The 18775-nt window shown below is 40.6% G+C and overlaps 2 protein-coding genes across 2 annotated transcripts in view; one reads left to right on the top strand and one right to left on the bottom strand.

Moving 5' to 3' along the window:
- Positions 1–3581: 3581 nt before the first annotated feature.
- On the top strand, positions 3582–14354 carry GZMK (granzyme K). The gene is made up of 5 exons (XM_061393533.1): positions 3582–3720; positions 3991–4138; positions 10796–10946; positions 11718–11987; positions 13834–14354. Exons 1-5 carry the CDS (start codon positions 3657–3659, stop codon positions 13993–13995), a joined length of 795 nt encoding a protein of 264 aa, XP_061249517.1. The 5' UTR covers positions 3582–3656; the 3' UTR covers positions 13996–14354.
- Positions 14355–16492: 2138 nt separating this feature from the next.
- The window catches only part of CDC20B (cell division cycle 20B), a 133930-nt gene continuing 131647 nt past the window's right edge, over positions 16493–18775 (bottom strand). The window contains exons 14-15 of the transcript XR_009731760.1: positions 17303–17421; positions 16493–16720 (exon numbers count right to left, since the gene is read on the bottom strand). The gene's annotated coding sequence lies outside the window, so the exon portion shown is untranslated. The remainder of the gene's footprint in view (positions 16721–17302; positions 17422–18775) is intronic.

The following is an 18775-nucleotide window of genomic DNA, read 5'->3' as shown; positions in this document are numbered from 1 at the left end:
CCTGAATGGTATAATAAATGATCCCACTGACCCACACATCGGTCTAAAGCCCAAACCAAGTAACTCTTGACTATAAACTGACATGATTCACAGAATTTTCCTGGTCAGCTACAAGAATTATGAGACTGTCCTCCCAATTAAATTACACCTCACCATGTCTAATTGCAGTGTATACAGCTAAATCCTTTTTTCCCTTTGCACAGCCAGCTTGCCTCTTAGAGCATCTAAGCCACAGAACTTCTCAAAGCCCGGCAGGCATGTGGTCAGGTTGAAAGCCACATGCAGCCTGGAGCCAGCACCTAAGGGTTTAAGAACAAACTCTGCCACCTGCCAGCTCGGTACTTTCCATCAAGTCTTTATCAACAAAGCAAGACTAATATCAGCGACTTCCCTGGGAACTGAGTTGAAAATGCCTACCTGCTGGGGTCCAGCCCCGGCTGATCCAGGGTATTTGAAGGAGAGACGGCATAGGCGACCTATTTATTTAAATATTTATCAAAGATATAAAGAGTAATAGGATGAGGATAGCTCAGTGAGGAAATTCAGTGGAGAAAAGAGGCTGAGTAGCTTGGTTTACGTGGGAAACCAATAAAACTTCAAGACAAGAAGTTTGCACCACTTACGTAGGCCGCAGGCGTCCTTCCGTTCTCCCGAAGGAGAGGAGACACTGAGGCCTCCCCGGTCGGATCTTAGAAGCCCAGGCATAATTAGTAAGCATGGTGGATTCCACGCTCCAGATGGAGACTCAGCCAGAGTGAGAGAGAGAGCGACATGGGGAGACCAAGTTTCAGTGAACAAGGCCCGCACTTTATTTTCCAAAGTAGTTTTTATACCTTAAGTTATGCATAGATGATAATGGGGGCAGGGGTAGAGTAAGCCAGGCTTTCTTCCTGCAAACTTATCATATGCAAAAGTTTAGGTGATTTGCATCATCTTCTGGCCCAGAGGCCTGTTAACATTTTAAGACCCTTTCTTCAGAAAACTTATTTTTCTCTAAAGATGATTAGGCAGGCGCCACCCTCCAAAAGCATTGAAGTTGCATTCCTATAGGGCAAAGGTGTGGTGGGCTACAACAAAAAAGAATTAACTCAAGGGTCCAAGGTTACAAACATTAAAGCTACTACTTACATTTCTATACACCCATTATATCAATCAATACACTGCCAAGGACACAGTAGGTAAGGGGTATGGAGACTTAGCAGCAAACATTGGCCCAACAAGTGAAAAACCCTTCACCAATACAATTTCTAATCAATCTTTTAACTGCTCAAAGGACTCTGCATTTAGACAGTTTAGAACATCTCATGCCTCTCACAGTTGGGAGGCTCTGAGCAATCACATGTGGCCGGAAAAACCTAATCAGGCAGGCTAGAGGATTTCCAAAGGAGTTTGTAGGTTGAAACACTGTCACCAGGAATTATGAACTGGAGCTGTAAGCTAACTCTTTTTTCAGAGAGAGGTAGTGGGGGACAGCCCACCATAAAGTCAGAGGTGTAGGTGAAAGCACAAAGCAGAAAGTAGGCAGACTCTGGTTTTGGGGGTAGATGCTCGAGAATTTCCAGGGGGACTCCTGAGGCTCGATCCCGCCTTTGCGTATGCCGAGCCTCCTTCCTCATGACCTTTGCCATGGGCGGAGTTCCTCACGCTGGCTCCCGGCAGTGATAGAATTCTAGGTGAGCTATTCCAGATCCTGAAAGATGATGCTGTGGAAAGTGCTGCACTCAATATGCAATATGCACTCAATATGCAATATGCCGGCTCCCTGCACCTACCAATTTGTAAAAACGTATGTGATGCTAGTCCTTGCTACACAGAAATAAGCAGCTGAGAGATGTTTTTAACCATGCCCCGCTCCACCAGAAATGAAGGAATAAAGTTTTGCCTTTTGCACAGTTCATTTCTTCCTCATAGTTAAATCACTTCCACGTGTCACATGATCTTGCTTAAGTTCCCAACATCATCGTGATAGAGTTGAGGAGCTGGCATCATCACGTCCACTCCACAGCTTGCAAAAGTGGCAAAAAAAATGAGGGCTCCATCGAGGCACACCAACAATGACAAAGATGACTTGAAAAGTAACAGGAACTTAACGGCTATTTCCTTTATTAAGCTTGTGGCTTTTCTTAATCTGGCTTCTGCTTTTCTCACCAGGTCTATGAGACAGGAAGTCACCACTCTGCATTGGGTTTGTTCATTCTTCTTATTTACTATGCAGGAGAGCTTTACTGTTGCTGCATCCTGATAAGGTACAAACAGGATATTTCTCATATTTTGTGCTCTGGTGGTATATTTATTAACATACAACTTATTTTAGATCAGGCAATTGATTTGACCCAGCGTGTATGCTGTGTAACTTTAGGCAAATTACTTAACCTCTCTGAGTCAATTTCTATAATTGTAACACAGATATGGACCTGCCTTTCACACAGACACAAGACATGAAAACATATAAATGATCATGTAAAGAGAATTTTAGGAATATTTAAGACATTTGTTAAATTTAATGGAGAATATGCAAGCATAATAATTATTAGTATTATTCCTACTGTCTTGCTAGAAAACAATTCAGTAGGAGTCTTTTGCAATCTGACAAGAATAATAGCTCTGGATTTCAATTTATTTTTGTAAAAAAATAAAAGGATGCAAATATTTCAGAAGAAAGAAAATAAGATCTGTTAATTAAAGGTTAATTTTGGTCAGTGTTTTTAGAACATGCTTGGGATCTTGTGCGGTGCCTGATTGGCCTGTCTCTATTCATTTAATAACATCTGCCCTAGTGATCAGCACCCAGCATAGACAGAATCTCACAGAAGCTTAAGGCTAATATCTTTTGTAGTAAAGGAGAAAGTATTATAGAAAGGCTGGCAATGCATTTCATCTGTGCCTGGGGAGAGTGACAAAGTGCAGTCCTTGATTTTGAAAAGATATTATTATTAAGACCCTGGATAAACACATGGTCATTTTCAATTAAAAATGAGTAAAATAGAGACTCAGAATTTAAAAATATGTTGCCAATGTTCCCCTTTAATAACATTATGAAATCTCCCAAAAATGTAACTAAAATTTAACCAAATTTGGTCACATTTAGAGAAAATGGCATGTCTAGGAATAAGCTTGCTACAAAACATATGGGTTTCTCTGGATGATATTCAGGCTTTAGCTAAGACTTATTGTAAGGCAACCATGATCTGTGCAAGGTTCCATGTCTCTCTATGTAATAAATCTATGTCCAAATGAAAAATAGAAACTAAATATGATAGGCACCATTTTCTGCCAGGAAAAATAGTAAGTATTACTTTAGAGCAATGAACATCTTTGAATTCTGTCTGCAACTACATTGAGTTCTTATGGTTTGGATAATTTTTATTCTCTCAACATTTATAACATGAGTACTTATACAGATACTGAAAATGGTTAACTCTGGAAATGAGTTCTTTATGGCACACATACCTTGTTTCAAAAAGTCCTAAAAGCATAATTCTGAAACTCCCCAAACTACATACCTTTAATCTTAGGTGTGAAAAACTTTTCACCACCAAAACGCTTGTGGTGAGAAGGCTAAATTTGCAAAATCAAAACTCAACCTTCAGACTCTTCTTCCTTTGCCAATACAGTCAGACTATTTCATCTGGGCTTCTTAAATCTAAGCTACTAACATGACTAAGTTTTCTTCTTTTTTTCTATGTTTCCTACTAGCCGGGACTTACATGACTCCAGAGTGTAAGTATCTCCTATACCTACCACCTGTCAGCATTCAATGAGTTTCTAGTGATTGTGTTATCACATTATAAATGAAAATAATGTTTATATCCATGTAGATCCCAATAAACTATAATGTAGCATGCAATTGTTCATCAGTAAAATCATAATCACTACTGGTGACTGAAGATTTTTTTTTTAATCTTAGAAAATGACATAATGACTATCAAAAGAATTAAGAGAAATAATCCACTTAGATCTCTTCCATTAACTCTTGGTTTTCTTTGGCAGGTTTCAACATGGAGATTATTGGAGGGAGAGAAGTGTCCCCTCACTCCAGGCCGTTTATGGCGTCCATGCAGTATGGCGGCGACCACATCTGCGGGGGAGTGCTGATCCATCCTCAGTGGGTGCTCACAGCAGCCCACTGCCACTTGCGGTGAGTATTACTCGCTCTGTGTTCCCTCAAGTTGCCTAAAGAAGAAGCTGGCCTCTCCCGGGAGAAAATTCGATCTACCCTTGTGCGTGCTAAGTCACTTCAGTCGCGTCTAGCTCTTTGTGATCCCATGGACTGCAGCCCGCCAGGCTTCTCTGACCATGGGATTCTCCAGGCAAGAATACCGGAGTGGGTTGGCATTTCCTCCTCCAGGGGATCTTCCTGACCCAGGGATCAAACCTGCACCTCTTACGTCTCCTGCATTGGCAGGAGGGTTCTTTACCACTAGCACCACCTCGATTTACCCTTAGCTTCTGTGATAACTGACCAATTGGTGGAGTCAATTTTACCATCTCACACATCCTTGATTCTGCCCGAAATTCTACCTTTCTGGGAGATCTAGACAAGCTAATAGACAAATTCAAATCCTTCATGTAATGCCAAGGAACACAGCAACAGTTATAACTGAAGCAGCAATGTTCCTGACCTTGTTAGGGGAAATCAGACATCCTGACTTTGCACCCTGTTTTAAAAATGGGTTATAATAACTGTAGTACATAACTGCTTCATGGGGTTTTGAGGATTAAATATTATCTATTTAAATATTTTAAATACTTAACAGATAAGTTGCAATAGATTGGCTTTGCTTATAGACTTTTAGACCCTTACCTTAACTCCCCTGCTCAATGCCTACCCCAGAGGCCTGAGTTCACAGTTTAGGAATCACAGCTATAAGGGGCAACAATTTCCCTGCTGCTGCTAAGTCACTTCAGTCGTGTCCGACTCTGTGCGACCCCAGAGATGGCAGCGCACCAGGCTCCCCCGTCCCTGGGATTCTCCAGGCAAGAACACTGGAGTGGGTTGCCATTTCCTTCTCCACTGCATGAAAGTGAAAAGTGAAAGCAAAGTCGCTCAGTCATGTCCAACTCTCAGCGACCCCATGGACTGCAGCCTACCAGGCTCCTCCGTCCATGGGATTTTCCAGGCAAGAGTACTGGAGTCGGGTGCCATTGCCTTCTCCTTAGGTGAAAGAAAAGAAAAAGTCTAGATGATTTATACAGAAAAAGAGGAGATGAGTACTTTTCTGGGATACCTAAAATGAAAGTATTTGTAGAGACAGACTATAAGCTCTCACTCTAGGATTCTCTTGCTGTCGTTCGGTAGCTAAGTCGTGTCCCACTCTTTGCAACCCCATGGAATGCAGCACGCCAGGCTTCTCTGTGCCTCAGAGTTTGCTCAAATTCATATCCATTGAGTCAGTGATGCTGTCTAATCATCACATCCTCTGCTGCCCCTTTCTCCTCTTGCCTTCAAACTTCCCCAGCATCAGGGTCTTTCCAATGAGTCAGGTCTTCGCATCAGGTGGCCAAAGTACTGGGAGCTTCAGCTTCAGCGTCCGTCCCTCCAATGAATATTCAGGGTTCATTTCCTGTAGAATTGACTGGTTTGATCTCCTTACAGTCCAAGGGACTGTCCAGAGTCTTCTTACTTCAGCTAAAAATATCCAAAACCCTTCTTGGGATGCTGCAAACATCACCAAAGGAAAAGCAATAGAAAACTACTTTGGTGTTTGTTGTTTTATTTGTTTGTTTTGGTTTGGGGGAGTTGTTTTTTATTTGTATGTTTCTTCTTTATCTTTCTTGCCTGAATAAGCTAAAAAACAAGAAAAGATAAGCCTTCCCCTTTCCTTACAAACATGACGGCACTACACTTAAGAACCTCTTAGCCATAAGCATTTACTCTCTAGGCATCAGTTATATACCTAAATGAAACAACGGAATTGACCTTGCTTTCATATACTGGGGATTTTGTTTGGTGGCCCCCATTTTAATGAGACTATTTGAAGACAAACAAGAAATTTTGAAGCCTGAAAACTGTATGAACCTCTGTTTTATTTCTAAATAGCAAGCCACTAATTTCTGACTTAACATGGCTACTTCATTTAAGCAGGGTTCTCGCTGTCACAGAAATAACACCTGTGTCCACATCACTCTGTCCTTTCTAGGGCATTTGTCCCCTGGGTACCAGTTAGGCAAAGGGTGACCATCGATAAATGTTCATTCAATTTCAAATATGCACACTTCAGATATGCTTGTGGTTACACATTCAAATGAATTATACCCTCCCAGACATGGAGCTTGATTTATTATAAATGCTGAACAAATGCTGGATAGAAAAAAGGGAAATAAATTGGAGAAGAAGGGTTTTTTGGTTTTTGCTAAGCTCTAAAAGCACATTATGTGACATCCTTTGTAAGCCGTAAAGGGCTACCCAAAGGAGAAAAGTGAGAGTGTTAGTCACTCCATCATGTCCGACTCTTTGCGACCCCATGAACTGTAGCCCACCAGGCTTCTCTGTCCATGGAATTCTCCAGGCAAGAATACTGGAGTGGATAGCCAACTACCCAAAGATAAATAGTATTATTAAGTTGAATTCTAAATTTTGGCAAATGAACTTGATTCAGTAGAAATACATTCACAAATTGAAAAATGGGGAAAAAAGAATCTTGGAATTAAAGAAAAAAACAAAACAACATTGCTAAATATTGTTTTAAATGGCTGGAGTTTAAAGGAACTCCAGAATATGTGGCTCAGATTTCCTCTACAGGACACTTGGGTGTAAAAATGTAGGCATATTGGTGCTTGGAAAAATATTAAACTTTATGAAATCCAAAATATTTATGAAATAGTTCAATGGTGGCTTCCCACAAATGTACTCCCAAGTATCCTGTGGGAATAGCTTAGTAACACTAGACCCTTCTCTCAGCAAAATGATGAAGGAGGCCAAATCTGGGGTGTTCTCTTCTCACTACCCATCCACACTAAGTTCTTCACTTAGGCCCCTTTGTTAGTTGCCATGCTAATTATAAAAGGAAACTGGCAAAAAGAAAAAGGTGTCTTATATAATCTTATTTTCAGCATTTCAATTTATCAGAAGCAAAACTCTAACCAAGTCTTGTCTACTGTCTTCCTGAGTCTCTTCCAATGCCTTCTCCCACTGAACACTTGCCCCATCATGTCACCTGCTTAATGAAAGTCACTCCGACTCTTTGCAACCCCATGGACCCCACTATAGTCCATGGAATTCTCCAGGCCAGAATACTGGAGTGGGTAGCCTTTCCCTTCTCCAGGGGATCTTCCCAACTCAGAGATCAAACCCAGGTCTCCCACATTGTGGGTGGATTCTTTACCAGCTGAGCCACAAGGAAAGCCGTGTCACCTACTTAGCCAGCAAATATCATAGATAGAACCCCACCTCCACCCCTTCCACATGCCCTCATTCCATTGCAAATCTCTCAAGGCTCCCATAGTAGAATGGTTACAAATTCAGACCTTGGGTTCAAACTAAGAGAGCTTTAATCCTACTTTCTCTGCATCCTGGAGCCTCCGCTTAGTATCAGTGGGACTTTCTCAAGTTTGTTAATGTGTCTGATTGTCAATTTCCTCATCTGCAAAATGGGGATGATCATCATACCTCCCTCACTGGGCTATGGTGAGGTTTAAATGAGGGAAAATATGTAAAATGCTTAGCACAAAACCTGACACACTAAAATAATTTAATAAATGTTATCTAATGTTATAATGTTATATTGGACATGAATCTGAGCAAACTCCAGGAGACAGTGGAGGACAGAGGAGCCTGGTGTGCTTCAGTCCATGAGGTCGCAGAGTTGGACATGACTTAGCAACTGAACAACAGCATTATATTAATATCTGTGTATCTGTATCTTCCATGGCAATCACTCAGGAACAAATTTCATGATCCAGTCATGTTGATGGAATAAATCGTAATAGCCCGTCTCTGACAGCCTGGTCATTCCCTCCTCTCTTATGCAAAAGACGTCAAAAAATTAGGAAACCTACATTCACTGTCACACCCAGAGGAATGGGTCTAAGCAGAAACACTGCTCAGTGCCAAGGCAGACTGGCAGAGGAAGTAAGAGGCTTGAAGTGACTTGGCATGAGGCTTATAAAGTTGCCATGCAGCCAAACACCTCCAGATGATTCTGAAGCTGGTCTTTGGACCACCCATAGGGAAACACTGTGCTGTGCAAATGAGACGCTGATATTGTTGCTTCTCCTCCATGGGAATTCAAACCTGAATTTAGCTAAGGAGGTGGGATTCTGGGACTCAGGTAATTCCAGGTATCCTGTGGGCAGAAAATATTGACCTTTGTAGTACAGATTACAGTTGAACTGTATCTAGCAATGGAAAATTCAAAAAACATTCGTGGTCTGCTTGAGTTGTTTTTGGTATTCACATGTCCCAGTGGAGACAAAAAGTAAACAAAACACTTCAAAGTCATTAACGGATCAAGGACATTGATAAAAGATGAAGGAAAACCAGACATTTTCTCTGCACCCTTCCCCTAGTCAGAATTCATCTTCCACATCCCACATTCATATCACCCTGCCTTTCCGTGTTAGTTATTTATGTACATACCTGTCTTTTCTATTTTATCAGTAGCCCCAGGGATTTTATATTATCCTTCCCCTCCACAGCTTTGGATTTAGCAGGTACACTGAATTTGAGTTTGAATCAATCCTAGGAAATCCAATCCACATCCTTTGAGAAATTTCATCCCCATCCTGATTTTGCAACAGGCGAATTTTTCAACAAATAGAGCTGAAATTCCCAAAATAAACCAAAATAAACTCTTTTGGTAGAAACCCCAAAGTGTTAACTCCCAGCAGTTAGAGCCCTACCATACACAAACGCATTTAAGCACAGTCATGCACTGATTCCCCAAACCTGAAACAAACTTTTCTTCCTTTTTTTGTATGTTTCTGTGTTCTTTTTAATTTTTGCTAATCTTTATTCATCTATATGTATGTGTGTTTGGGCTTCCCTGGTAGCTCAGCTGATAAAGAATCTGCCTGCAATGCAGAAGACCTGGGTTCAATTCCTGAGTTGGGAAGATTCCCTGGAAGAGAGCATGGCAACCTACGCCAGTATTCTTGCCTGGAGAATCCCCATGGCAGGCTACAGTTCATGGGGTTGCAAAGAGTCGGACATGACTGAGCAACTAAGCACAACACAGCACAGCATATATGTGTGTTTATCAGATATGTGTGTTTTTATTGTAATCTGCCCTGACCCTTTTCCATATGACAATAAAATAGTTACATACAAATAAGTAGAATTCTTTTTTATTACCTTCCTTGTTCCAAAAAAGGATTCAAAGATGGATGTTTCCTGAGAACATGCATAAAAATGGGACATTTTTGTAGAATGCAAATGGTTCCAAAGTGTAGTGAAAGATTAGTCACTCCAGTCATGTCTGACTCTTTGCAACTCCATGGACTGTAGGCTGCCAGGCTCCTCTGTCCATGGGATTTCCCAGGCAAGAATACTGAAGTGGATTGCCATTTCCTTCTCCAGGGGATCTTCCCAACCCAGAGATCAAACCCAGGTATCCTGCATTGCAAGCAGACTCTTTACCATCTCAGCCACCAGAGAAGTCTGGAAACAGCTCGAAGGTGTTGTTGAAAGTTCAAAAATAATTTTCTATTTTCATAATGATGTGAATATAATTTTACTCAACATACAATAAATCAGATCAACTTTTGAAACATTGGCATACTATAATTGTATATGACTGGAGAAGGCAATGGCACCCCACTCCAGTACTCTTGCCTGGAAAATCCCATGGGCAGAGGAGCCTGGCGGGCTGCAGTCCATGGGGTCGCTAAGAGTCAGACACGACTGAGTGACTTCTCTTTTACTTTTCACTTTCATGCATTGGAGAAGGAAATGGCAACCCACTCCAGTGTTCTTGCCTGGAGAATCCCAGGGATGGGGGAGCCTGGTGGGCTGCCGTCTATGGGGTTGCACAGAGTTGGACACGACTGAAGCGACTTAGCAGCAGCAGCAGCAGGGATTTAAAAAAAAATAAACAAAGTATTGTTTCCATCATCTGACTCACCAGTTTTATCCTCTAAATCTCCACCATGGAATTATCTATGGCTACTAACTCTAAAGTACCTTTATTTCAGATGATTTTTCACCTAGAGGAAAGTTTTCCTTTCTTGTCTGAATCATCTTTCTAATTGAGTGGACAGAACATATGAGAATGGATCTTAATTCTGCCTATTGCCCTGAGATAAGATTTAGACATACCAGATTAGCAAGTGTAGAGTTGACTTTGTTGTTGTTTAGTCACTAAGTCATGTCCAACTCTTTGCAACCCCATGGACTGTAGCCCATCAGGCTTCTCCGTCCATGGGATTCTCCAGGCAAGAATACTGGAGTGGGTTGCCATTTCCTTCTCCAGGGGATCTTCCCCACCAAGGAATCTGCATTGGAGGCAGATTCTTTACTCCTGAGCCACCAGGGAAGCCCAGAGTTGAGTCTTTTCCTTTTAGTTATTAAAATATTTAATATTGGGAAGGTGAATAAACTTGAATTCGGTCACTTAGGATTCTCCTTCTTTCCCCCCACAGTACAGCACTAGCTGGGGAATTGGACTGGGATGGATTTGGCCCTTGTTTTCATCCTTTCATTATTGGGCCCATGACCTCTGTCACTCCAGCTAATCCTGCACAGGTTACCTTGAAGCTGGTCCTTATTCCTGTATGTATGTGGCTTCTCCACCATTTCTACTTCCCACTGGAAGATTGGGGAATCATTCTGTGTGTCTATTCTTTTCGCTTTTTTTAGGTTTGCCAAAAGCCAGTCTTCCAAAGTGGTTTTAGGAGCACACTCTCTCTCAAAGAATGAGGCCTCCAAGCAAACATTTGAGATTAAAAAATTCATACGATTCCCAGGATTTGCATTAGCCCCTAAATCAAATGATATTATGCTGGTTAAGGTATGTAGCATTGCATTCCTTCAATTTCTCCAACATACCTCATAGTTCAGTTGTTAAATCATCTAACAAAGCATTTTGTTAGCGTTCTCCCTCTGTTCAAGGTGATGTGTTGTGACATATTCTATTAGGGCTCATTGTACTCCATTTAATGCCTTGAAAGAAAAAAGAATGTATCATAAACACGCCTGGGCTATGTTTATACAAGGAAAAACAGCTCTGATGTTCACATTCGTGGGAGGAGAACATCCCAACAGGCTCAAGGATCCACACTGCAAGCTTTTTCTCCCAATGCTTTTCTCATTAGCAAGTGAAAAGTAAAAGTCACTTATACAACAGAGCCAAGCAAGTGACTTCAGGGACACAGAAGTGAGTTACAACTTAGTCTAGACCATACTAAGTCCAGTCCAAACCCAGTCTAGACCATACTCAAGGGTCCTATCCAGCAGGAAAGAGCCCAGCCCTCAAAGTCATGACCTATGGATGTTATTCCACAGAAAATCATCCAATGCAGAGCAAAGGCCAGTTGGCTTGAGACTGGGCAAAATTCCTGCTCTATGTAAGCTTCCTCCCTGAGCATCACTGAGCTCTAAAGGGAATGAAGAGTGTGTTCAGAAAAGCAACAACCACAAATGCAGCTGCGGGCTACCACCAAAGTAGATTCAAGAAAAAGGACGCCCTCAGAGAACAGAGGGACCACACATACATCGCTCGGACTAATCACAAAATACTACTGGGGACAAACGATCGTTTATTCTCTTTTCAATCTGTCAGCTTCACACGGCCGCAATACTCAACAGACATGTCCAACTGCTCCACCCAAGAGCTAAAAATGATATTAAAGCTGGAACAAAATGCCAGGTTGTTGGCTGGGGAGCCACTGACCCAGAAGGCTTAAGCCTTTCTGATACCCTGCGAGAAGTCACTGTCACTGTTATAAGTCGAAAAACGTGCAACAGCCGAGATTATTACAACCACAGCCCTGTTATAACTAGAACCATGCTATGTGCAGGAGACGCCAGAGGCCAGAAGGATTCCTGTCAGGTAAGAATCCCTCACTCAAACAGGCATTGCAGGGTGCTGAGCTACAGTCAAGCTCTATCGGCACACAGGAGGAGAGGCGTGGCGAGCACAGCATCACAACTCCGCAAAGGCGCTCTCCAATCCTGCACAGCCTTCACTGTGCTTTCTCATCTGCCACTCCAAATAAGCCACAGAACTTGTGAAACACACAGTTAGCACTCATTAATGTTTGTTAAGCAGGGTCATGGACTATATCTGATAACTTCTACAGGCTTCCTCTGAGGGGTACTACCTTCCTTAGAAAGCCTACCAACCCTGAGATCACAAGTGGTGACTAGAAAATAATCTCTCAATCCCTGACCCACCCCAGTTTTAAACTAATCAGTATCTGCATGCACGCTCAGTCACTTCAGTTGTGTCCTACTCTTTGCCACTCTATAGACTGTAGCCCAGCAGGCTCCTCTATCCATGGGGTTATCCAGGCAAGAATACTGGAGTGGGTTACCATGCCCTCCTCCAGGGGATCTTCCAGACCCAAGGATCGAACCCATGTCTTCTGTATATCCTGCACTGCAGGCAAATTCTTTACTGCTGAGCCACAGGGTAAGCCCCTAAACTAATTAATAGAGAGGTCTTATAAAATTCAAATGCAAAAAGCTCAAATGTATATTCAATATTCTGTGTTTCTTAAATAATGTTGACTGCTGACTAAACAGTCATGTTTTTCAAATTCTTTGTTTCTTGAGGCATTAAAAAAAAAAAAAAAAAGGACTTCCCTGGTGGCTCAGTAGGTAAAGAATTCTCCTGCAATGCAGATCAGGTTTAATCCCTGGGTCGGTAGGATCCCCTGGAGAAAGAAATGGCAAGCCACTCCAGTGTTCTTGCCTGGGAAATCCCATGGACAGAGAAACCTGGTGGGCTATAGTCCATGGGGTCTTAAAGAGTCAGACACAGCTGAGCGACTAAACCACCACCATGTTAACAGGTGACGAAGGCTACCTAGCACAGATGGATTACTTAAAAAAAAATTCACATCATACTATATTAAGCATTTTTAAGGGGAGGATCTGATGATCTCAAAGATCATGTGTGACAGTAATACCCCAAGATTGTCACCCCCAAATCTCTATTTTCATGGCCAACCAAGCACAAAGTACTACAGTTTTTGAACTGCATGGCAGCAAAGGCAAAGGCTGCTCTTTAGATTAAAAACCCAGCTCCGTATCTGAAAGGCCAGGCTTCCTTCTCTATTACCTTGTCACTTTCCTTGACAGAACTTTTGTTACATGTTCTGTTATCAGAGTGAGTCCTCAAGAATCTGTTTATTGGGCAAGTATTTACTAAGTGTTGGGTATGTGCAGAGCCCCGTGTTCAATCATATGACAATGGGGAAAAATAATAATAGACAAGGTAGAGTGCTCACCACCAAGACATTTACTCTAATACATTGCTTTTTTCTGTCAGCCTCAATAGCAACTTGATTTCAAACCCATGAGCACCAAAATGAAATTCTTAATTTTAAAATTTCTTTTATTTCAGTGGATTATTTCAAATTTCCTTGTCTCCCATTTCTTAATGAATAAAGCTCAACAATCCCAGCGACTGCTAAAAGACATATACATATACATAGTCTTCGAGACAGGGACATGGACAAAGAGAGGCAGAGAGACAAATGGACAGAACCATTGTTCTCGATGGAGAGAGAGATACAGAGAACCTGTACAGCTCAGGGGCTGTAGCAGGCACTCTGCAGGACACAAAGAAACCAATGACCCAGATTAATAATCATTTGATGGTTATTAACAGTTGATGGTCCAAAAAGTTCAACGTCTTCTTGCCAAATATCTGCCCGTTTTCTTCTTTCCAGGGTGACTCAGGGGGCCCCTTGGTCTGCAAAGGTGCCTTTCATGCCTTAGTTTCTGGAGGTCCCAAATGTGGTGATGCCAAGAAACCTGGAATCTACATCCTATTAACCCGGAAATTCCAAGCTTGGATCAAAAGCAACTTGGCCCCATCTCATGCAGACTAAGACTACAGATGATTTTCTTGGCTCTATCAGCTGCTTGTTTTCATTTTTGTTTCATTAATGTGTTCTACAGGCTAACTTATCTGCACAGGTACTTGAATGTAGTTAAAGTGGAGCACAGTCAAGGTCCACTCCTGACCTGTTAGGACTGATTTTGTTGAGGAATCAAGTTCTTTTTCACATGTACCACTGATGTATTTCTTCTATGCTGCTTTTATTCTGAATAAAATTTAGAATAGACGAGTGTCTATTCATCTTATATGGAAATAAGATACAAAGAATGATATGTCCCGCAACTCAATCTACAACCCCACAAAGTGCAAAAAGATGATTAAAAAAGACAGTTGTGGCATCACCTTCAACCATGTTTATGTTGTTATTTCTGCTGTATCATTCTTAAAGCTGTATTTTTAAAATTATTGGTGTTGTTCAGTTGCTAAGTCATGTCTGAAGAAACACTAAATTCAAACATCCCAGCTCAAGTGAAGGAAAAAATCATCAAGGTTTATACAAATATTTAAATAGTGCTTATTAGTTTTATATCACATTTTCTTCCAAACAGGATTTAAAGCAACATATAAAAATACCTGCAATTAAAAAAATGTGAAATTGTAAACAATTTTCCCTTAAAAAAATAGAAATACCATGTGACCCATCGATTTCACTTTCAAATCTTTGAAGAAAATTAAAACACTACCTCAAAAAGATACATGCACCCCATGTTCATTGCAGTCATCCCTCATGATGCAGAAGTAAAGAATATGCCTGCCAATGCAGGAGACTCAGATCAGGAAGACCCCCTGGAGAAGGAAATGGCAACCCATTCTAGTATTCTTGCCTGGAGAATCCTATAGATTGGTGGATTCCAGTCTATGTGGTTGCAAAGAGTCGGACACAACTTAGCAAGTAAACAACAACATGTTCATTGCAGAACTATTTACAATAGCCAAGACATGGAAACAACTTAAATGGCTATTGATGGGTGATAAATAAAGAAATTGTGGTTTATACACACACACATAATGGAATATTCAGTTCAGTTCAGTTCAGTCGCTCAGTCGTGTCCGACTCTTTGCAACCCCATGAATCACAGCACGCCAGGCCTCCCTGTCCATCACCAACCCCCGGAGTTCACTCAGACTCACGTCCATCGAATCAGTAATGCCATCCAGCTATAAAAAGTAATGAAATCTTGCCATTTTCAAAAACATAGATGGACCTTGAGGGCATTATGCTAAATGAAATGTCAGACAGAGAAATACAAATACTAAATGACCTCTCTTATATGTGGAATCTTAAAAAAAATGATCATAGATACAGAGAACAGATTAGTGGTTGCCAGAGCTGGTGGGTGAGGAGTAAGAGAAATGGGTGAGGAGGGTCAAAAAGTAAATAAATGCAATTAACTAGCTAATTAATTAAAATGAATTTGGTGAAGCAATTGAGACAAAGAGGAAATGAGAGTAAGAAAGAGAAGATGAACATAGGAATGTTGTTAATACTCAGAGTATCACAATTTCCTCCCCACACTTTTGCTAGAAGGAGCCATATTTGGCCTTATGAGTTAATGCAAAGAGATCAACACAATCAGTTATATGAATTACAGTATCCAGGAAATAAAAATACTGTTTTTCCAGAAGTAGAGCCTCTGGTGCTGGAAACAGAACTGTCTTCCATAATCCCCCAAAGGCATCAGGATAACCTGAGAAGATGTTTTGGAATATAGACTGTTCTGGCTCCTTACCTAGAGATTCAGATTGAACAGGGTTGAGGTGGGCCTGGAAATCTGCATTGTTTAAAAGCAATGTAGTTGATTCTAATAAATGCTCAAATTCGAAAGCCACTGATAATGAACATCCTTAATAACATCTTACAAAAAAGAACAATAAGTCTCGTGGCATTTTTTTTTTTTTTTTTTACAAATCCTTCAACATGAATTGACACTTGAAGAGCAAAGCAATTCAGTAGGGGCACTTGAGGGTCTCAGCTGTCCTTGATTGTGGTGGTCCAGTGATTACGGTGATAACAATTTCTATTATGAATGGGTGGTAGCAGAGCATGGGAGCATAATTCAGGCTTCTCCTTCAATGGTCAGCAGCCAAAGGATTCATCTCGGCCTTTACATTTAATCTGGGTTTCAGAAGAGAAATAATGCCCTTTTCCATGTGACGTCATTGAGTTTTCTTACATTCATATAGAAATAGATTATTTTATGCTTGTTTGTTTGTTGTTATGGCTTTTAGAAACATTAACCAGCACTATTTGACTATGAATACTTACAAATGGAAGCACTGTTTTAAAAAACAATCTAATTAAAATTATAGAATTACTTTGAGAAAAAGTAAAAAAAGATTCTTTAAAAATTATATTTTAGCGTCATTTTGATTCATTGAAAGTAAACTGATTATGACCTAGAAATTCAAGACTATATTTCATAAGAGAAAGAGAAGGGGGATTTATAGAAACTCTGGACTCACTGTTAAAAAAATAATTATCCCATCTAAATTTCAAATCCATGGAACATATTGTTGTAAGTCTCTTTAATATAACAAAAGGACTGTTGAGATTTCCTCAGATTGCAGTTGGTGAGTATCCTGATAATTTGTTGCTAAAAATCTGAGAGTTGTGTTTTGATTTTAGACTCCATGCTGTTCACATCCAATAGTCCAACCAGATCAGATTGCCAGAGAGGAAGTTTCTATCAACAACTATGGAAGGTCTGGTGACTCTCAAATTGAAAGATAAACAGTTTATTTTGACCAGCAGCTGATGATGGAGCCCACAATTGAAAAGTATCCCTCATCCTTTCAGGGAAGTAGTATTTTATTAAACATACCAAAACCTTCCCAAAATAGCCTAAAAGAATATGGCATTTTAGTGTGGGGAATTCTGTCTTTGAGGGCTTATTTGATTCCATCTATGGCTTCAAAAACAAGTTGAGAGTCAAAAAGAGGCATATTTTAAAACTGCTCTTATTTAAATTTTTTTAATTCTTTAATTTAAAATTTAAAAATTTTTAGACTGCTCAAGGGTTTTAGGGGAACATATTATGTATTGCCACTCTGAGTTATCCCACCTTCTCCTTTCTCCATGACTATGGACAGAACACATTTGCATTCCTCACAGACACAGGAAAATGCATCATGCTTTATTTTATGTCTATCCAGTTTTAATAAAAAGTGACAGCACTGAAAACAATTAGGTCCAAATATAATCAATATCAATGCAGGTGAGCAATTAAACCGACATAGGACTAGGGAGCAGAGTTAGTCTCTCTCACAGTTTTTGCACAAAATAAATTCCAGCTCACCCTGAAATAATCAGAAGAACAGTACTTCAGAGCTTGATTGTTTCAGAAAGTTATCTCATTATAATGACAGCTGCTCTCAGTCCGTCAGGCCCCTCTTCCTCTTTGACAAAGCTCTCCATCTGAGAAAGGACACACATGTGATGAGGGAGAAAACAGACCGTCCGAGGGCAACATACTCAGATCTCTCAAAAAGCTTACAGTTCCACAAGATCACTGAGACACACGTGAAAGCTACCTAGGCGTTGCCTTATGAGTTCTTTGAGTACCAAGTCATTCTGGCTCAACAGTTGTGTTCCTAGAATAGTGGTCAAGATTCAGCCCTGTTTTCAGGTTTTCACACGTTGACTTCCTGTTAACTGTTTCAGTCTTTTTGCTGAGTCATACCAGTCAACTCTAGACTGACATACCCTCCTCATCACCTTTTATCCTCCACCACAAGAGGGTTATGTTCATTTTCCGGCTTTAACAGTAAATGTCTATGTAACAGCCTATTAGAGGCAGCATATGGGGCTTTACTGAGGCATCTCCTGAGAACTCAGAAGTAAGTAGAATTAAATTGCCCTCTGAGAGTTAAATTTTAACAGAATTAAAATTGTAAACTCCATACGTACTGGGGTAGAGTGGAAATACACAAATCACTCTGAAGAGACAGTGAGGTTCACAAGTCTACAAGACAGGCTGTAATCAGCTTGATAGTGAACATCTCTCAAGAACATCGCAATCAGAAGGAGAGGAGGACATCTGGGGATACAGGGAGACAGGGAGATGAGTCCTTACACCTGCCTTCTGATCCCACAGCAAGCCAATCCTGTCTTTAGCCTAATTCCACTAGGCATTCAGATGATTTATCTGGTCTTTTTCTAATTCCATGCTCACCAAGCAAACTTCTGTGAGCATTTTGCTCCCTGAGACAGTTATTTCTTATTGCAAAATAATAATAAACACTTTGCTTTCCTACATCTATGATTTTTTTTTTACCTTTAAGTTAAGGGTATTTGAATTTCTCTTTAAGACTCATATCTACTTTCAGTGTACTTTAAAAAAAAATCAAGTTTCAATCCCTACAGTAATGAAGATCAACCCTGAATCTTGATAAATTTGCCAACATAATGAGTTTTAACTACCCCGTGAGACATTTCAACAGATCTACAGCCTGCCTTTCCCTCAAAGAGTACTCAGGCCATCCCTGCTCTGGCCACAGATACTCACGTTTGGAGTATCTCTACATACACATTCCCATTGGTACTCTGATCATCCAATAACCCCCAGAAAGTGTTATGGCTTTTTTTACCTGTGTTTTATCTGGTTTCTTCAGTAGCAGGGCCTGCTGATTTGCTACTCAACAGCCATCTCCTTATTCCCTGGTAACACACCTCGAATTTTATTTGGAGTCACAAATGTACACAGTTAAAAGATGGTCTTTTCCAGGCTGTCTCACTGTTAGTAATGGTCCAGGAGATGTAAGTAAAAATC

The sequence above is a fragment of the Bos javanicus genome, chromosome 20 (genome assembly GCF_032452875.1).
Source record: "Bos javanicus breed banteng chromosome 20, ARS-OSU_banteng_1.0, whole genome shotgun sequence".
Classification (NCBI taxonomy): Eukaryota; Metazoa; Chordata; class Mammalia; order Artiodactyla; family Bovidae; genus Bos; species Bos javanicus.
The sequence above is the reverse complement of the archived record's forward strand: the minus strand, read 5'-3'. Positions and strand labels throughout refer to the sequence as shown.